The 21575-nt window shown below is 36.0% G+C and overlaps 3 protein-coding genes across 20 annotated transcripts in view; 2 read left to right on the plus strand and 1 right to left on the minus strand.

Annotated features, from left to right (window-relative positions):
- Positions 1-11538, plus strand: part of LOC138131102 (breast cancer anti-estrogen resistance protein 3 homolog) — a 35906-nt gene extending 24368 nt beyond the window's left edge. For 10 of the 11 annotated variants that reach the window (XM_069047877.1, XM_069047878.1, XM_069047879.1 and 7 more), the window contains 4 exons: positions 1825-1885; positions 7911-9418; positions 9476-9644; positions 9700-11538. In XM_069047877.1, coding sequence (XP_068903978.1) covers positions 1825-1885; positions 7911-9418; positions 9476-9644; positions 9700-10230 — 2269 coding nt within the window. In that variant the 3' untranslated portion in view covers positions 10231-11538. The remainder of the gene's footprint in view (positions 1-1824; positions 1886-7910; positions 9419-9475; positions 9645-9699) is intronic. The other variant, XM_069047888.1, reaches the window with a different exon arrangement.
- On the minus strand, positions 1881-19033 carry LOC138131109 (rRNA-processing protein UTP23 homolog). 7 transcript variants are annotated; one of them, XM_069047901.1, is made up of 8 exons: positions 18865-18946; positions 12932-12977; positions 3015-3211; positions 2537-2680; positions 2404-2484; positions 2210-2347; positions 2074-2154; positions 1881-2020 (listed from the first exon to the last, which is right to left on the minus strand). In XM_069047901.1, exons 2-8 carry the CDS (start codon positions 12969-12971, stop codon positions 1940-1942), a joined length of 762 nt encoding a protein of 253 aa, XP_068904002.1. In that variant the 5' UTR covers positions 12972-12977; positions 18865-18946; the 3' UTR covers positions 1881-1939. The 7 variants fall into 7 exon arrangements, with proteins under 7 accessions (XP_068904002.1, XP_068904003.1, XP_068904001.1 ...); XM_069047902.1 differs by lacking the exon at positions 12932-12977 and having other exon boundaries at positions 18865-19021; XM_069047900.1 differs by lacking the exons at positions 12932-12977; positions 18865-18946 and adding an exon at positions 6594-7798.
- Positions 12618-21196, plus strand: LOC138131107 (proline-rich protein 2-like). 2 transcript variants are annotated; one of them, XM_069047899.1, is made up of 3 exons: positions 12619-12979; positions 20043-20601; positions 20656-21196. In XM_069047899.1, exons 1-3 carry the CDS (start codon positions 12755-12757, stop codon positions 20970-20972), a joined length of 1101 nt encoding a protein of 366 aa, XP_068904000.1. In that variant the 5' UTR covers positions 12619-12754; the 3' UTR covers positions 20973-21196. The 2 variants fall into 2 exon arrangements, with proteins under 2 accessions (XP_068903999.1, XP_068904000.1); XM_069047898.1 differs by having other exon boundaries at positions 12618-12979; positions 20043-21196.
- Positions 21197-21575: the final 379 nt, after the last annotated feature.

Here is a 21575-nt window from a genome sequence, read left to right on the forward strand (position 1 = left end):
AATTTCGGTGCAATTAGGCCGTCGCAACAAATCATTTGTTTATTATGCAAATAATACGAATCAGTGCATTTTTATCGGTGTGTCATGTATCATTAATGGATATAAATCATGGCAATTATTATCTTAATGCACACCAGCCGAAGAATCTTAAGTCGTGGTTGCCACGTAATTATTATTTAAAAGAAGCCGGCGATGTTCCGTCGAGTTTTATTTCAATTTTTTCCATCGCTTAAGACAGTGCGAAGAAATTGAAATGTCATCGGCGTTATGGACTATGCATTATGTATTTCATGGCGGCATAGATGAATTTCCGCGTGTGTAAGAAACGAGATAACCGTGAGCCGACAGATAAGTGTTGTAGCTTTCAGTTTCTGTAACGTAAATAAAGGAACTGCCACTGAATTCTTTCTAGGTCGTAAAGAAATGAATGTCAAGAATTCCCGCTTTTATTTGCTTTATTTACTTGAGCTAATCACGACTGTATTTATAGAAAAGCAAGCAATAACCTAGTAAATCCGGCTGCTAATAACCTGGGACATTTTAATCACACGTTTTTCTTGCATAATCTACATAATAATATAAAATGAGTGTGAGCTTTATCACTCGGTTAAAAAGTGACGATCCATTACACAAGAAAGCAATCTGCAGTTCAAACAGCGGAATCTCCCACTTAAATCAGTAAAACCGGCGATTCGACTCTAAACACATCTAAGTAAAAACCCTTGTTTTGTGGACAAATTGTGAGTTGTTTTCGCAGTAACCGAACAGTTTCCAAAGAGAGAAAAATCAGTTTCCCTTCAAAATTAGGTGTTTATTGCAAACCGGAAGGAAATCTACCAAAACCGTACTAAATCAGCAGGGATACCGCAGGGCAAGTCACGTACTCCACCGTAGACCCTTTGACCAATAACCCACTGTCAACACAAAAATAATTTGGGTTGAAATTTATTTAAAGCTGAAGCATCCAGAAGCGGCTCTTGTCCCATTTATTATACACTTTGTTGGTCAATATTTTTTACTGTCACGATTTTTATTTACTCCTTTTTTACGAGTACATTGTGTGGTATTTTTAAGAATGTAGGAACTAGAGGCACCCTCAATGACGCCACGGGTGAGTCACAAGAACTGTGGGGCTCCCTCCCGTGCCGCTTTTATAAGTTTTATGGGGTATTAAATAACGCCAATGTTTAAGTACTCTGGAGGTTTCATTAAGTTCGAAACACCCGTCCATTTAATTTCGAGTGTTGGTGATACGTAAAATATTTCGAAATGATTGTACGTGTGTGAGTAGGTGAAATTGGAGGTGTAACTTTAAAGATTAGACGCATATCTGCGAATTTCAAACTCGCAATATTCTTTTGAGGAAAGGAAAAGGCCTCCTAATTTATTTTTACTTGACTTGCGAAGATAAATCACAAACTTCAAGCTTTAAAAGCAAACCTAATTTCGGCAACATGGAACTCCTTTCAGTTTCTGCATAGAGATGAATCGATAAGACGCGTTTTTAATATTCTTTGACGTAGTCCCCGTGATGCGAGCGTTGAACAAATACTTCGGACAAAAGAACAAACGAGTCCAATCCAAATAATGGTCCACAATAGTTTCCTCTTCCAGTGGTGCAATTATCTACTCAGACGTCACGACGTACAACAGTAATGAAGCTTTTGTGCTCGATGTCTGAAGTGATTCATTATAAAGCACAGAGGATCTCAAACACCACATTAGTTTTAATCATCCATTAGGCTCATATCGTACGACATGAAATGTGCATCCGGCCCTCGCACGATTATTGCCACTTTTTTCAAGTAATGATTTTTGTTCCAGATCGAATCTGAGCACCGTTTACGAGCCAGTTCAGAGTAAAAGTCTAAACAACCTCATCATGGTAAGTCCGAATTTATTACAACAAATGTGTTCAACAAATGTACAAAACCGAATCTCATTTGATTCCTCTTAAAAATACTGATTTGTAAAATTGACCTGTCAGCGTGGCACCCAGGACGGGACCCACCCAATAGACCTTAAAGTCATTGTTTTAATTTGTGATTGTTGGGGGATAAGAGCAACACTTACCCAGTGAGTGTCCCACTTTTGGTTCCACACGGTGGGCCCAAAGCTCCTGGCGGGGTTCATGCTGGCACCGGTGTAGGCACCCTAGAAGTGCGAGTTGTAAAAAAGAGAAAACAACAAAGTAAGTTTGTTTTATTACGGCCGTTATGTTCAAGAGAAAGACTATGAGACCTATCCTCAAAGAGACTGAATCGCCTTTGGTGTAATTCCTCGGGTCCCACGATGCACAGATTGCAAGGGCCATAATAAACGTCGCCATAAATTCCACTACGCATGCCTTGAATTCAAACAAGAAAATTTTCATGGCATTATTTTATTGGAAGAATATCATACTTGGAACAGGGAGATTTCGTCGTGAGGCGCCGTGACGCAGTGCCCGTAAGCAACATCCAAATGCTTATCTGGTGTGACCGCCTAAAATCAATACCTGAGCTGTCACCGCAATTAATAAAAAGTGATTTATCACCATAAGGAGTGCATAGCCGGTCAAGGAACCCGCAATTTGGGAACCAACATAAATCGGTACCGACGTCAAGGAAACTTCACCCATAATTACAGCGCAGAGCGTGATCGCAGGATTCACATGAGCTCCTGATATGTGGCTGAAGATCTGAAACCGCCGGCAAAAAATTTAATAAAGCCGACTTTAAAAAATTCTAATAAGAGTCGGTTCGAACCTGTAATTTGGTCGCCATAACACCCCGTCTGTGTGAAGTAGCTATCTCAAATAATCTAAGATCAAAGTGCGATGAGTTCTTTTTTTGGTGGCCAGACCCACCGGAATCTCATTATTACTTTCGTCACGTCCTTACTTGTTGCGAACGTAATTTTGGAAATTTGACGCTTTGACGTGAACCCAGGTTCGAGCTTGGGAGTTTCGCACAGTGACACATTCGAGGGGTTACGTAAGCCACAAGATTGTTTCCAATCCTGCAATAACTCACCTGAATGGCTGTCGTAACAGACAGACCGCTGGCAAGGCTCATCTGCAAAACTGGAATACTTTCCCCGAACATCCCCTTAGTGCAGCCCATACACGTTACGAAAACCAACAAAGCCGTGCCTATGAATTCGGCAAAAGCTATTGTCATTCCGCTCAGCAAAGCTGATGTATTGTCCTTTTTGTACGTCACATCGGCATCTGAAAAGCGGGGCTTGTTATTGTAATTGTTGGTGTTATCTTAGTTATTATCGATCTGTCCCGTCAGGAATAATTGGGCGATGTCAGAAGTTGCTATCGAGCTATCGCATTATATGGTGAAATTAAATCTGTGACTCGTAAATAACAAGGTAACAAAAATTATTACACTTATTTGATTTGTTCGTAGTTGTGCAGTATACTTTTTCTCAGTTTTTAATAAACGCTCAAATTTTATCATAACGATCCACATGTAAGTTACCGGATATGGTTATTGGACTAGACGCAAAACGTTTAGTATAGTGAGAACGTTATTACATGAAGATATTAAAACACAGCGGGAACATGTGGCATAAAAAAATTACAACACGAGACAGACAAACTAGATGAAAATGTAGAAGGAACCACCCTTCTCTGTGTCCTTGACAGATTAAATCATTTGGTGATACTTTAGTCCTATGATGCTCTTATTGCTCTTAGAATTAGAAACAATATATTTTGCTTGTACAACTCTGACTCGTTGTTTTCACGGTACATTACACCTCGTTTCAGTTTTCCCCCTTTTTTTTGGTATGAAAGCTTTGCGTGCTTGGAAAATTAATGTAGATCCATCCCAATCCCCAAAACTGTTGCCACAACCTTTTTTGCTAAGGTGATTGTATAAAATCTTAAAGACCGTAAAACCTCGTATCTGCAATCCATACTTTGCCGTTGTCACTCTAGTACGGTTATCGTGATTTATTTTGTCTCGAACGCCTACCTATAAATTTAATTAACCACAACTAGCCTGCACAAAAGAACTGTTTTACGAAACATTAACAGCGTCCCGGTTAAAAATAATTGCAATGTCGACATACATAATTGGATTAAGATTTTTGTCTCAGTTTATTGTAAAGAATTCGTCATTACAAGCTTGTCCGATGAATTTGGCACACTTGTGGATCAAAAGACCTTTTAATCCGTTGTACGGAAAAAATTACAGCACCTAGGAAGTGTCAAAAATGAGCTTTTGATAAATATTTGCTTATCTATTGGTTGCACGATTTAAACAGTTATTATGAAATTTATAAACAAGGAAATTTCGTAAAGAAAAGGTCGTATGCTTTTTTCTTACAAGCAACCGTTATCACGCATTACGGCTAAAGTTTAAACGTAGATCCGATAAAAAAAAGCACTGAAGTAACGATTTTTCTCCAATTTTGAAATTTTTGCTGAAGTGTAATATGTAGCGAGGGGTTATAAAGTACCTTGACAAAAATAGCATTCTCTCCAGGGTATTTCAGGAGTGATAATGAGCTCGGCGGAATTGAAAATGCAACCAACAATACATTTCCAAAATTAACGTGGCTATGTTAAATATCGTATTGTTATAAAATGAAATTATGAATCCATGATGGCTTTGATTCCTATAATTTTATTTGTCACAGCTGATATTTACGAAAAAGTTAAAATACGACGATTAAAATGTATTGGAATGATGAGAAAACAGACATGATTCGAAGTAATAAAACGTAATAAAAATGCTCCTGCCGTTGCGCGTTTATGCAGATAATAATCATTTTTCCAAAAACTCTTCGTTTTTTCACAATTTCATTTAACCAAGCGAATGACGTTTATTTCAAAATTTACGAAACTGCACAGCTAACTAGGTCCACGTTAACTTTTCAAATGTATTGTGGGTTGCATTTTCAATTTCGTCGGGTTCATTATCACTCGTGAAATACCCTGTATATTTTTTTACAACTCAATAAGATTGAAAACAAAAATGTAATTTTTCCAACTTAATGTGTTGACATTTACTAATTTAAAAATTACTAGTAGTAAAAATATATGTATACAAGTTTGTTTATGGTGGATGTCGAAGACTTTTCTACAAAGAAAACTGAACAAATCAATAAATCATTAAAGGCAACAAATGCTGCGGTTTCCATTTTAAAATTCCAATTTTTTAATGAACACATAAAATTCATATTGAAAACTTGGAAGTATTGTTTGAAAAATTATTTACGTAGAGACGTAGACAGTGTTTAACGACTTGCAAGGTGCGGATTCACTTAATATTTCACTCATATCCTTATGCATTTCTTCGAACGACAAACCCTTTCTTCAAAAATATTTTTATTGCTAGATTTTATTCAAAAATTTATTGATACGTGTGTATGACCAACCAATTCTTAAACGCAAAAATAGATACCAACTAACTAACACGTGTTACTGTAAATAAATAATAATCTATTGATAAACATATTTCCATTTGTTTTTCATTCGCCTTTAATGTCAGGGACAATACATGATGAACTAACCTCGAAAATACAACAATAATAATACATATTTTGTTGTTAGATTAAGATTTTAATAATAACTTGTCACGTAATTGTCAAAATATGATATAATTTGTGCACTTATGCCCAATATTCTCACAACTCGGAAGCAGAACCAAGATAAACTTCAACAACAACTGCAGCGGTATTTGTGCTTGGTCGTTAGTGAAGTGTGAACAGCGCACAGTTTAACGATCATAATGTGCACATTATTGCACAGTTATCTCACACAGTGCTTAATTGATGACTCAGGTATAAAATCATTGCCTATTTTTTCGAAGTTGCATAGTTAACATTCTCTCTTTTGTGGATTTATCCTGTAATTATTGAGTAGCTCTCTTTGATAACATTGACTCCAATGAGACATATAACAACGGGATTTGAATAGCTTTTAACCCATCAACTCGATAAGTTCGTCGTACTGATTTTGACCTTTTCGATTTATTTGATTTCGTTTCTTTTCTCTCGAAATTGTATCAAATCGATTTACACTTCCAAGCATTTAGACCGAAAAGAAGTTTCACCAGCTTCGTTGTGAATTTAAACTAAAAAACTTTTTAACATCGTCTCCATATTTCTATTACAAAAAAAAAAATTAAACCGGAAAAGAACAAACGTTCAGGTTACAGAATTTTATTTGATCACATCGATAATATTAATTTGTTTTAAATGTAAACTTGAAGAAAGCTTGCTACTGAAACTCCAACCGTATATCCGAATGCTAGAGATAAGCTGTACCTACACCTCAATTCCGAGTGATTTAAACTAGACTATCATATTTCCTTTCTGCCTTTGTAATCGCTAAATGTTATGAGCGTTGTTGGAAACAATAAGATCCTATTTCGCCACGTATTTAGACAGAATCTATAGCAATACCCCTTTATTGAATTTATAACTTCAAAATTAATCCAACAACTTGCCTATTGTGCTCTAAAGTTGTGAATCCTTAATGAAGTTTAAAATTTTCCTAAGTGAAATGGTCGAATTTTAAATTTAAAATTATTTTCTATCAACTTACACAAAACATGATCAAGAAACTAATTTTTGTGGAAAAAATAACGTACCTTCGTAAACGTCCAAATTACGTTGATCATTACTATTTTCACTCATACCCAATTAATTCTGTCTAAACACGAGTAACTTGAATGTGAACCTTTTATTAGTTTAAAAGCTTACTACCAATATAAATATAATCCACATAATAGGTTTCGTTTAAGCTTACACGTCATTAAAATATTGTAATCCCTACTCGTAGCATTTTATCTGTTTCCATGTGACATTTTTATGATAAATAATTTCACTAACACAGACTGACACTGACTTGCTAACTTTGAATAAACCTCATTTTCGTCAAGCTTCAAGCGCATCTTCCAAAAATTCTGATGTTAAATCAATTAATCAGCCATAAACCGTCTGATACCGGGGAAAATACTCTGTCAGGCTAAAAGGATTTATAAGGATCGTTTGACACAAAACAAACAGCAGCAAAAAATCTGGATGCCGCTTTAAATTTTTACAAATCCGTTTAAATGTGTATATTTGTGTTGAACAGTTTCAAATTCCGTGCAGTTTCGAATAATTTATGTTTGTGGCAGTAACAGATTAAGAATTTTTCCTTAACGGATTACTTTCAGTGCAGTTTAGATCAAACATGAACATCACGTAAATCATAAACTTCACGCCAAATTCGACGAAATTGCAAAATAAACAGTTTCTTCAAAACAAGACGCCATTACAAATATTTTGAGGTATTTTTTCAGAACGCACATTATTTCGCAGATCTAAAAATAATCTCCCGTCTCTGTGTCATCATATACTCCACCCTTTTGAATTATTAATGTGGGTATGTCAAGCAAACTCAGACCGCAATTTCTTTCACGCACAAATCATTTTGTACACGAAACATGACGTTAATCATGGCAAAGAGTGGTTACTTTGACTTAATTCCGCTTAAGTAGGAACTAAAACATTTGTTCCTGGACAAATAAAAATGAATATTTCATGTCGAAAGAACCGCAAACCCACTTCACCCGACTTGAAATTCATTAAATTCAAAGTACGCGGAAGAAGCGAGCATTATAAAACAATGTGGTGAAGAGGACGCCTCGAATGCCATCGACTTTAAGCTGTCAAGCTTTCAAGTACTATTCGGCTTTATGAAAATTGCCAGCAGACGCATTCCTGTTCACCTGAGGAGAGACACGTTCACTCATAATGTGCTTCTTACACCCGGACGAACACATTATTGGATATTTCCTTTCAAAAAGCACACTTCCACCAGTACAGATTCACGAGATTCCAAAATCGAGGGATAAAATAAGCACAAAATTTCGTTTTTGATTGACGCCGAATTTTGTTCATGACGCTGTTGATTTTTTCAGGAACCTGTAGCGGACGCCTCGATGAATTCTCTGGAGCTGAAGAAGGCTCTCGAATGGGAGCTTTCCTTGGACAGTCGAGATCTGCGGTCGCACGCCTGGTATCATGGTGCAATCCCGAGATCCCGAGCTGAGGACATCGTCCGGGAGGAAGGCGGCTTTCTGGTCCGGGACTGTACTTCCCAACCCGGGAATTACGTATTAACTTGCCGAACAAAAACTCAACCCCTTCATTTCGTCATCAACAAAATCATCCTGCAGCCAGACACGGTCTACGAACACGTCCAATACCAATTCGAAGAAGATGCGTTCGATACCGTTCCCGATCTGATAACCTTCTACGTAGGCTCAGGCAAATCCATAACAGCCGCTTCCGGGGCAAAAATTCAATTCCCCAAAAATCGAATGTATCCGCTTTCGTTCTACGCCACCAAGTATCCTGCGCCTCTGCCGCAGAGCCGATTAAGCTCTCCGGCGACCACACCGATTGGAAATCTGCAGTTTAGACACAGTCCTCTGCACCCCAGCCGGCCGTCCTCCTCGCCCACGAGGAACAACAGGGACGGTCCGCCGCGCCTTCCCTCGAAAAAGCAGAGGTCGCAGTCGCTGACGCCGTCGGAAGTTAACAGAATATCGCAGGAAAAGTGCAACAGCGCCGACGGCGTTATTCAATCACCTTTGATGACGCGCTCTGCTGGCGCGGACACAATTAATGCCGGCTTGAAATTCTCCACGCATTCGTTACCCAGAAGGCCCAACGCGAAGCTCTCCCTTTCGTCGAGTTCAAATACGCTGGGACGAAACTGCCGCATTACCAGCGACTCGACCTTGTCTCCTTGCGCTGAAAGAAAATTTTTCAATGAAAGCGATTCAGGGATTTCGGATTCTCCACCCCCCAAACCGTCGAGGGTGCCGAGCATTATTCGCCTGGAGTCGAAAGATTCGGACATTACCGACGGGAGGCAAAGCTCGGATGGAAGTTTTTTACCGCATGGAAATCTACAAAGGGTAACGTCGTATCACGCTTCCGGTTCAGACTCCGGTAATGGGTCCGGGGATTCGGCTCTCAGCTCGGCGGCGGGGGATGCCATAGAAACAAACCAAAGAAACCCCGGAGTGATAATTAAAAATCCTAGGTACAATATAGTTGCGTCCGAATCATCAACGACTTTAAAAAATTTCGAAATCGACTGCGCCGAAGCCGAAGACAAACTCTTGCAAATGGTACAACCGGAAATCAATCTTCGCAGTAGGTTCGATTTAGATAACTTCCAAACGCTCTTGTTGCCGGTCAGCGAGAATAAACCGCTGGATGCTCAAGCCTTGAGAGGCGTCAAAATGATCTTACAAGAATCTGGACCCAGAATTTTGGCCAATCACTTAACTAGGACTGATTTAGATATAATTTTTTATAAGCCGTGTAAGGACTCGATCCGGTCAAAACTGGTCAACGGAATTGAATTGTGCGCTCTACCACATGGATATCAGTTTCGACTCGACTTGATAGAAAGGTAACACATCAATAATCCTCACTTCCCGTCCTTAATTAACCGACAATTTGGTCTTAGGACGGAATGTCTTAAACTTTTGGTAGCTGTGACAATTTTGACTTGTACGGACGAGCTTGAACGAACGGAGACGCTAAACAAGTGGATCGAAATCGCGATTGACACCAAAACAGCTCTAGGTAACTTGTTTGGATTTTGTGGGATCATGTTAGGTTTATGTCTGCCGCAGGTAATACAAATATAGGTTTCATTTCTAAATCCCTCACGAAAATGTTGTTTCGTAGGTGGAGAGGCTAGACACGACGTGGCACATGTTAAGACAAAAATACACAGATTCTGCTTTCAATTTTGAAGCAAAACTGCGACCAACACTGAAACACATGAACAGTTGCTCAAATCCGCAAGCACCAAACACGACAATTCCTCACTTATTGCCCCTAATACTGCTAATGGAACGTAATCTAGACGACTTCATAACACCCACTGAACAGAACCAGTTGACATCTAGTTGTCTAGGATTATGGGAATCGAACACCCAAGACTTCGGTCTTACCACTTTACTTAATCATCTAGAGACTGCCAGAAAATACATGGACACAAGTGCATCTTACCAAAGAAATGCAGAAATTGTGTTGGGGGAGGCGAGAATGGAGGAGTTAACCGTGGACATGTTCAGAACCGAATTTCAGATGAAATTCTTGTGGGGAAGTCGAGGAGCTTTTGCTCCCGCCGACGACAGACATTCGAAGTTTGAACAAGTGCTCTCTGCCATAGCGGACAAGTACTGCAACCTGAGAGACGATGCTGAAGTGTAGCGAAGATGTTTATTGTGATCAAATTGTACATATTTTAATATACGTATGTCATAGCAACGGGCCTAAGAGGTTACAGCATAATAGATCCAGCCAATTGTGCGCAAACTTAACTTTGCCACTTATAAATTGCGATATTTTCGTTCAAATGCGAGGTTGAATACAAGGAGGTTTACAAAAAAAATCATATAACGGAGAGAAAAGTCCAAAGAGAAATGTTATTTTAAAAAAAATGTTTTCATCGATGTCTATTTTTCTTTTGATGCTTTCGCTTTCAATCCAGCGTCTTTCATGAACGAACATAAAAAAACAAATAAGAAACATATTTATTAAATGAGTAAATACACAAAAAACTTTTCCAATTTTAATAATAAACCCTGAATTTTCGTGTACTTATTTTAAATTCTTCCCGATTAAGTAACCTCTTAACATGACAAGCTGATTATTTAGCATGATTTGTTATCTCTTTGTAGTCTTATTTTAGTTTTAGGTGTGTTATTACGAACTGTTCTGTGAAATAAATTTTTATTTTCGTTTTTCTTGTCTCTTATGTGATTTCGATGCCTCCTTGCGAGTCCAAATTATTACAAAATTATGGATTAAACTTATGCTGTGACTTTTGGTTCGCATTTCTTTTTTTACATATCAAAATTGTTAGAAGTTTTTGATTTGAATGTTTCGTGAACAACCAAAAATAACCTCCACAACACCAAAACGTTTGGTTATACGAAATTTAGGTCATGTAAAAAAATAAGCTTTAATCTGTAATTATTAGATTTTAGAGTTTTATAAAAGGTGCTCATTGTAAGACAAAAGTCGTGGTCATAGAATCAAAAAATTATGAATCCTTATTTAACTTGAATTATTGACAATACAATATAAAGACTGCCATATTAGGTTTTTAAATAGTTCTGTTTGTGTGCAATATATTCTGAAATAATGAATTTAGTTGTTTATTTTGTTTCAAAGCGCTGATCGTGTCGTTGATTTGCTTGAATGATTTAATGTTTTCACAAATTGACTGAATTCATTATTTCCATTTGTTTTTTTTCCGTGATGTATATTTGTTAAAATTGGAAAAAGAATAATACTATACGAAAACATATAAATATAGGTACTTAATTAACTATAAGAATGTGTAATTATATTATGAAATGTATTAGATTTAATAATTTATTAACGGGTCTATCTGTTAGTCTGTATTAGGATGAGAACGAGAAAAATATTTATAGTAGAATTCTGTCTAGCTCACAAAAATGTAAAAATGATTCCTATACCATATATACATAAAATAAAATGTGCTAAAAATTTTATGTTTTTTTATTGAATAAAATTTCTTTGACATGTTGTGCAATACGAATTTTTCTTCGTTTATTTTTTGCTTCAACATTCTTAACAATCTTTCCCACTTCTTGTGGTTTATTTTTCTTTTTCTTACAAGATAATGGATTTGGTCCTTTTTTCTTCTTTTTCTTGGGCTTGTCACTTTCATTTACTAAACCACTTTCTAATTTCAATTTATCAAGCATTTGTCTTTCTGTTATACTCAATCCTTCTTTATTTTTAGTAGCCTCTACACTAACTTGAGAGGGTTGTTCAAGTACTGGAGTTTTACCATGAAGATACAAAAGTGGAACACCAACCATATTTCTTACATTATTTTGTAACTCTCGATCCTGACTAGCAACAATGTAATGATTTGGATTACAATCACCTAACATTGATAATAAACACTTTGAGGCAGCAACAGGTTTTCCTTCATGTCCACATTTATGAACTGGAAATTTTTTCAATATGATCAAAGCTCCTCCCAGTTTAGATCCTAAATTTTCCATTTCTATAATTGCACATTGTGAAGTCAACAGTTTCAATTCTCCTTGCAAGTACCTTGGTATATTGTCAGATATATTTATCTTGTTCTATTCACAAAAAATTATTTTAATAAATGACAATTTTTTCTATGTAATTTATGTACTTACATTTAGAGCTCCCAAACAAAATGTTCCATCCAATAAAATCTGATAGGGCTGTCTAAATCCAAAATTATTTACATAAAAATTGAGATGTCTATTGACTTTTTTATATCTTTTTATTTTCATTGTAACGTTTTTTTATTCCGAAGGCACTTTCAAAAAGAAATATAACCTACAAAACATATATCCTTCAAAAACCTCTCAAGCACGGCTGCTACAAGTACATCAATAAATAACTTCGCAATCACTTTTTATCAATAATTTTATTTGAAATTACCTTTATTATTTAAAATGTAAACATAAATATCACGTTACTTTATTTTGTTTTTTCTGTTTTAGTTTTTACTTTTAGTGTTTTGGCGAAACTGCGGATGCGGAGTGCGAATCTAGGGTCTTTCGACGATTCTTGTGAATTGCCGCCAACTCACAAATGTCACTATAATAAAGACACCAGTGAACTCGAACCTAGTCCGTGAACCGATAAACGTGAAAACCTTTATTTATTAATAAAGTGTTTGTTAGTGTAACAAAGTTCATTAATTGATAACGTGATTATGTCTGTGGGATTTGGTCAGCGTGGAGGCAACCGGCCTCCACCCAACCCTGCTCAAGTTCAGAAAATGTTGGACGAAAATGGACATTTGATTCAAACAATTCAAGAATATCAGAGCAAAGGAAAAGCTCCCGAAATTCTTCAATATCAACAGGCGTTACACAGAAACTTAACTTACTTAGCAACAATGGCAGATGCTGCCCAAAATGTGCAGTCATTTCTTCCTGTAAGTGTAAACAAAGAAATAACAAACAAAGGTATTTCTGATGTCGAATGTGATAAAAAAAATTCTGTGGCAAATGAATCAGACTGTGAGAGAAATCGTAGTTGTTGCCTTTTGTACCATGATTTGCTGTAACGGTTCTGTTTACATAAGTGAAAAAAAGTTTGGGGTAATCTTGCATTTTACGGTGGCAAATGTGCGCACGCGTAAAACGTCAGCTGTACGGCGAAAATTTGTGGCATTGTTGTCAGTTCTCTTGTCAACAACTCAGTTAGTTGGTTCGGTTAGCTCTACACATACGATATAGTACTGAGCTGTTCCTCTTAGTGATCTTTACGTACTTTATTTAATATTAAGTAAACATGGCAATTCGCGGTCCAGCCGCTTCGGTTCAAATTGTTGAACCCCAATTTATTTTAAATGCGGCAGTAATTGCCAATGAAAATTGGAATCTTTACAATCTGCATTTTGACGGTGAATTAGCAATCCTTCAATGGTTGGCAAAGCGTCGACTTATCAGAAATTCTTCGCTTTGTCCAACATGTCAGATTCAAATGTCGTTTATCAAAAGAAATGACATAATTGATAAATGGCGGTGGCAATGTCGGCTGTGCAAAGCATCAGCCAGTGTTCGAAAAAATTCATTTTTTTCGCATAGTCATTTGTCACTGCGACAAATTATTATTATAACTTACTGCTGGGCAATGGATTTCCCACAAAATATCATTGCACATGAGGCAGAAATAGGGCAAGGAAGTACCCATACAATGGTAGACTGGGCTTCTTTTTGTCGCGAAATATGCGAACAGCATTTAATGGACCACCCGATGGAGATTGGGGGTTTAGACCAGAACGGCATGTCCCTCACTGTGGAAATAGACGAATCAAAATTTTTCCACAGGAAATACAACAGGGGGCAATGGAGGGAAGGACATTGGGTTTTCGGGGGCATCGAAAGGAACTCCGGAAAATGTTTCCTGGTAGAAGTTCCCGATAGAACGGAAGCAACACTATTGGGTATTATAGAAAGGTATTCAGATGTTTTAAGGGACACTGTTTTGCTTATTATGTATATTATTATTTAATGGCATCTGCTTTATTTCTCTTGTAAATGTGCTTTGCTTTGTAAAATACGAGTATAAGGGCCAGTTTATAGAAAGATAATTAAATATTTAATTCGAATTAAATTTTAATGCGCGATTAAGCGATGAATCCGAAACTTCAATTGGTTCAGTTTGATCACGTGTTCAGTAAATCTGGCATTTGATTACGATTAACTTAATTTCGCTTCTATAAACTGGCCCTAAGTCTTTTGTTACTTATCTACAGATTTTCAATTACCTCTTTTACAGAATCGAGAGTTACGTTTTTTTTCTAAATTTTTATCTGCCATTTTTATACTTTTGTCTTTCCCACACAGAATGATTTTACCAGGGACAATAATAATGTCAGATGGTTGGCGGGCATACCACAACATTGGAAACGTGCACGGAGGTATTTACGAACACCACGTGATTATTCACGAGGAAAATTTTGTGTCCCCCGATGATCCCAATGTCCACACTCAACATGTTGAGAATATGTGGATGCGGGCCAAAAAAAAACTTCGCCGCCAGTATGGTACATCCGAAGCCCTATTTACATCATATCTACACGAATTTCTGTGGAGAAATAAACACAAATTTGTAAATAAATTTTCAGCATTTTTAAATTGTATTGCAGAACAATATTTAGTATAACTTTTGTTTTTTATCTGTTTTGTTTTCAAAAGTAGATATACAGGGCAAGTCACATAAGGCTTATTTCTGAATTTATTTTGTACGCAACCAAAAATACTAATGACGCTTGATACCGTTTATAATGTGATTTAATTTAGTAATCAACGTAGGTAAGTAATTGGCTAAAAATGTCAAAATGACAGTTGATGAATTTAATTTTTGATTTCATTAATCAGAACTGGATAACGTCATTTTGACATTTTTAGCCAAATTACATACCTACTACATTGATTCCTAAATTAAATCTCATTATAAACGGTATCAAGTGGTCAGCGTCATTAGTATTTTTGGTTGCGTACAAAATAAATTCAGAAATAAGCCTTATGTGACTTGCCCTGTACTTACTTATATTATACATTATGTATATAGTTATTTTATATGTAGTTTTTAAATAAAATTTCCGTAGTTTCATTATACTCGTAGTCCAGTCAGTGGGAGATAAAAATGGTCGTTGCCTTACAAAAGGTGTTTGAGTAGTGACCTTGATGAAAAATACAAGTTTTCGACCTTGTAAATGTAAAGGGGGTCCATTGTTAGTAAATTTTGCAGATGATCAAATGAAATGTTTTGTGTAATACAGGCTGGTCCCGGTATAACCTGCCAAAAAAATTCTCGGTCATTAGAAGGATATAACAAGTCCGGAAAACCCCTTTTTATTAGGTCCAAAATAATGTGGATAAATTAACCCCTATCCACACCCATTAGACGCTGCTGTCGACAAAAAAATATTTAGGTACTATAGTCCATTCCATTTAAGTATGCAGTACAGTGTGCCCATTTTATCGGTTCCCGCCTTAAAAGTACAAAATAGGCAACACAATTTACTTTTCGGAGATTGCTATGTTTAAAAAAATGTTTTTGAAAATTTTCAAAAGGTTGCATTGAATATTACCGTCATGGATGACATCAGTCTTCAAATACTTCAAAAATTTGGAAATAGAGGAACTCTAGTTTAAACTATTAGGTTATGCGTTATGTCACTTTGTGGCATATTGAATGATTCACTTTGGCTAACTATGTTTCTTATTTTAAAAAGTAAATAATTTCCACCAAGCATTAAGATATCTGTGCAATGTATTATGTGTTGCCTATTGCTAAACCGTAAGGCGTGAAGAGATAAAATGGGCACCCTGTATAGAATAGCCTAAAGACTATTTCCCGTCGTTGATTGGTCAAAATGAGAGAAAAGTTTACACCAAGGCAATTTTTCATAACTACTGTCAAATTTTGATATTTGATCGATTTTTTGGTTATTAATGTGAAACTTGTCGAATTTTTGTATCAAACGCATCATTAAACTACAATTTTGTTTTTAGAATACCACTACCGTAAGTTCCTTTATGACTTTTTTTGTTAATTTTCCTTGGAATGTACAGTTGCGGCCGTTGAAATCTCAGACAGGAAAGATTTAAACATTTTTCGTTTAAAAATTACCGTCACTTTAGACAATATTTATTTGTAGTGTTGTGAGGTGCGGTAATTGACTTAGTCAATGACCCATTTGACCGGTCAATAATTTTCAATGACTTGACGTATTTGACCAGTCATTTTTAAAATTTAAATTTCCCGCTTATAATGTTGAAGATTATAGGATATAACGACTGTTTGACTGATGAGATGAGGTTATGTTGGGTTGTCTAATTTCATTTACGTAGCTGCTGACAATGAAGAAATCGATTATGACAATAAATAAGTAAATTATGACAATGAAACATCTAAAACTTTAATAAAGATCATTGTGGAAAACGATTAAGCTTTTTATCTATTAGGAAGAATTGGTTTTTGTTTTTCAATCGTTTTTGTGTCTTCCTAACATGACATACAATATATTTTTACTTTCATAAAATACTTACCTACTTTTTTAAATTCTAAATGAATCTTGAAGTAAGTATTTTAAAAGAAACTAAAAATACATACACACAGTTGTGTTGAAAGTTTTAAAGCGTTTGAAATTAACAAAAAGTTCAAATTCAAGCAAATATGTTAAAGAAAAAACAAAGTATAACTTCAAACAATTCAAACTTAACCTCACTTACACAATTTTAGAACAATAATTTATCGATCAATAAATCTTATAAAAAATGGAATTAAGAACCATTATTTGGTATTAAAATAATCCTTGACATTGAAAGAATCGTTTTGTGATGTTTAGCTAGTTCCTACTTTTTGACCAATAATGACTGGTAATTGACCGATCAAGGACCGGTCAACTTTGACCAAAAATAAATGACCGGTTATTTATCCATCACTATTTATTTGTCACTTTTGACAATGAATTTTCTATTATCGAAAAAACTTATTTACACACTTAAATTTTTCTCTGTATTGCACCAGTTTCTGCTATCCGATAGTACAAACGAATGTTGTTCGATCCAATTTTATTAATATGGTACAATAAAAAAAATCAAAATTGTATATTTTTTTAGTTGATCCCCGTATCACTTTTCCAATTACAGTGTCCCCAAAAAAAAAGACGAGCCCATAACTCCGTTATTTATCGGACGATTTTAATTATCTATACACCAAATTAAATGATTGTTAATAGACTACAAAACGGCTTAATACATTCACGTATAGCTCCAAGGGCTTCAAGAGTAAACTGTCAAAATATTTTTTTTCAAATGGGATTACATACTTTTTTTTAGTAATTCTGATAGAGAGTTTAATTCTGAAAACAACAATGTATCACAAGTATAATTTCACATAAAAAAAAAATAACACTGACTTTTGAAACAAATGACGAGCACCAAGCGAAAAGCTATCAAAATTCATTGCGTTACAATGTTATAACCAAATTAAGGTAGCTGGAAAAACAAATGACAAATTATATCATGTGGGATTGCGCAGATATGCCGCCAATGTTTAGCGCAAAATAGAACATAGACGATAGTAGCGTTTTTTTACTTTTTTTTTGTGAATTTTTGGTATTTAAGTGTATACTTCTGATACATTGTTGTTTTCAGAATAAAAATCTCGATCAGAATTACTAAAAAAAAATATGTAATCTCGTTTGAAAAAAAATATTTTGACAGTTTACCCTTGAAGCCCATGGGGCTATACTTGAATTTATTAGACCATTTTGTAGCCTATTAACAACTATTTAATTTGGTGTACAGATAATTAAAATATTCCGATAAATAACGGAGTTATGGACTCGTCTTCTTTTTTGGGGACACCCTGTAAATTTTCATATACAAATAGAGACACGGAATTTCGGGCATCATTTTTCTGTTACTTCAAAAAATTCTGATGTAAATCACTCTTTATTGTCAACGTGACATTCAAAAGTCAAATGTTTAAATTTATTTTCTGTTCACGTCAATCGCATGTCAAAATTGAGGTTAATAATGTAAAGCCTATTTTACATTTTTTTGACGGTATATTGACAGTGATGGCCGAAATTCCGTGTCTCGAACTGTACGCTAGTACTGAATAAATTAAATAAACAAATAAATTCAATTATTGATAGTTATTTATTACACAAAATATTTGATTTGATCATTTGCAAAATTTACAAAATAAAATTTGACGTTTTTTTGGAGTAAAAATTTCCTTAAATTGCATCTTTCGTCGTTTGTATCTCAGTTCCTATTAGACTTACAAGAAAAGTATAAATACAAAAAAGTTGGCAAATCGTATCCTTTACAACTTTTATTGGAACTTTTTTCTCATACAATGAACGGTTATCGAGTTATTCTGTGAAAACGTGTTTTTGGCACCTTTCATTCAAGATGGCAGCTCGCGTTCCACCCCCAAGGTCGAAAACTTGTATTTTCACTACTCAAACAACATATTTCAAAATCATTACTACCTCAAGAATCCCCTCTTATAACTGGACTATTTTCAGTATTTTCTGATATTTATTAATAGCGCGATTTTGTTTTGCTTCTTTAATAACGTGGTAGAACTATGCACATGTCTGGTTCTGGTACATCTGACAACAAGGGGTCAGAATTATAATGAAGTTTGCACTTGCGCACATTTGCCACCGTAAAATGCAAGATTACCAAGTTTGGTACTATTTAATTTTTATAAATCAATTAATCTTCAAGTTGATCTATATGTAGGTATGTCTTAATACAGTAAATATTAAAAAGGATTCATACTAACCTTGATGCACGTTTATTGAGGAATCCAGGGGATGCATCACGGCTTCTCACTTCAACAAAGATGGGTTAGAGAGGAATTCTCCCATTGTTTAAAGCCATATTTAATTCATTATTTAACATTGAAGGATTATATTAATTCTTAAACCAACCAACGAATGCCCTATGATTTTTTTTCTATTTAGATTTATCTAACATCAACATTTGCATTAATTTGCTGATGTCAGAAAGTCTTTGTGAAGAAGTTAAATTTAACATTCAATTGTTTCCACTATTTGTTCATAGCCCCCATTCTGAGTTGGGAGATTAAGCTGCTATAAAAGTGTGACTGCTTAATGTGTTTTTCTGCAATCTTTCAGTTTATTTGTTATTCAATATAGACTGTCCTGTAATTAATATTTCAAATTTTAATAAGATTTATAAAAAATTTATTAAGAATTACGTAAGAGGAACTCAAAAAATATTATTAACGTTATACAATGAAGCTTTGATTGGAGTCATTTCAGAAACTGTTACATTGTGGTTTGTCTTACAAAACTAAAAACTGACTTAAAAAGCTGTAGAAAACGTGATCTCGCAGGATAAACTTTAAATATTTTTGTTGTGAAGTATCCCTTTTTTTGTGGAACATAAGTTCTGTTAATAATTTGAAGTATAATTTAACGTAAAAAAAATTACAAATCTCAACTAAGGATATTTTGGTTTTTATGAAATGTCCAGAAACGTAATCACTCCAAATTTGAACATTTTAACATACATATATTCGTGGTACACGGTATGAAGTGTAGATCAGTGGACATTTATTTTTTTCCTTCCCTTTTTTCACATAGTAAAGGGTCGTTTTTAAAGAAATCATTGAAGATGAACAACATCTTATATATAAATGTAAAAATCGCGTGAGAGTTGAGTCTTGAAAAATTGTTCATCAAACATGATTTTAATTGAAAGAATTCAGGTTAAAGTTTCAAATTTTGGGACACATAATTTTCTGATTTTTTGAAGTTGTCTCATCTCCTAAGCTTGTTTTGCGTTTGTCAATTGTTTGTGTGTTAGACAATTTTTTACATAAAAAATTTGAATGAATTGGTATTTAGATTTTTTTCGCGGTTGTACCCTACACATTTAGCAAAAGCTCATTTTCAGAATAACTTCTCCCATTCTGTAAATATATTTTCTATTCAGATGTTGCAAACACAGGCACCTCCACCGACACACGGACAACCGCCAAATCTTGATCAACAGCACATGAACAATTTCAATCATCAGCAACAACCGGCATATAGACAGCCACCTGGACCACAACGACCCGGCGTCCCAGCCCACCCGTACCCACAACGAGGCTACCAACAAAACCAGTACCCCGGTCAATATCCCCCTCAAGGTAACGCGTACCCACAACAGAACCAATATCCCACAAATCAACCTCCCGTGTATCCTCCCTCGAATGCTCAAGCCAACTACGGTCAACCCCCGTCAACGACAGCGCACAACAACTACCAGCAGCCGGGGTATGGGACCCCTCCGCCCGGCGGAGCCCCTCCTCAGCCCGGTGCCGGACCGTACCCTCCCCCGTCAGGGCCTCCCCAGGCTCAGCCAGGCACGTACCCCAACGGTGGGCCCTATCCGAATTCGACGCCCCCGCAGAATTATCCACAAGGGTATCCACCGCAGCCGGGATACGCTCCGCCGCCTCCATCCAGCCAGCCTCAGACGTCGCCCGCCTCTTATCCGAACCAGCCGAGTACGTCGCCTCAAAACTATGGACCCAATAATACTCAGTCGCCACCATTTTCAGCACCTCCCAATAACAATCAGAGTCCAGCAGTCACTTCGGCACCTCCGACGACTTCACAACCGTATCAACCTCCCTATCCACCCAATTCTCAACCGTCGAATCCTAACGCGGGATATACTCCCAACACTCCTCAGGGGTATCCTCCTGCGGGGCCTCCAGGCAATTACGGTTATGCTCCACAACCAGGTTATCCTCCGCAGCCGCAGTACGGGGCTCAGCCGCAAGGGTACCAGTATCCGAGACCTCCCGCCGGACAAGCACCGCCCCCGCAGGGTCAGTATGGGTACAACTATGCTCCTCAGCCAAATCCTCAGTAGAAAGTCGTTATGATACATGTTCCATTTTCATTTTATTTGTTCTAGGAAAGATATAGGACTCCCATTGTACTTACTGTACATTTATTTTAATTTTTTAAGATAATGATTCTGTCCCCTAATTTTCCCCTTTTTTCGAACGGTGAAGATCATTGTGTGATATTCGTAGTTTTCTTTTTGTACACCCCTATAATTATAATAAATTTGAAAAAACTGTTGTGTCAAACTATATTTCGATTAATTCCCCCTGAACCGTACCAACATTTATGCTTTTTTTTAAATTAAAACTGCTTTTTTATATTTAAATTGTATTTAGACTGGAAGTTTGAATTCGTGTAACAACAGTTACTCGTACAACTAGTTATGAAAGTCATAATTTTTTTTATGAATTTGCAGTTTGATTAACGAGTGCGTCAAGCAAATGAGTGAAAAAAAGAAACTTGCATAACGTGTTGTACACGATATTTTTTTACATACTGTTACAAGGATTTATGAAAAATTTAAAAAAAGTAGGTATGCTTTGCCAATCTGATCTCCAATGAGATGGAATAAAATGATGAAAAAAAGTGCTACCGTAAGAGCAAAAAAATGCCATCAAGGATAGCT

This window comes from Tenebrio molitor, chromosome 5 (assembly GCF_963966145.1).
Source record: "Tenebrio molitor chromosome 5, icTenMoli1.1, whole genome shotgun sequence".
Taxonomy (NCBI): domain Eukaryota; kingdom Metazoa; phylum Arthropoda; class Insecta; order Coleoptera; family Tenebrionidae; genus Tenebrio; species Tenebrio molitor.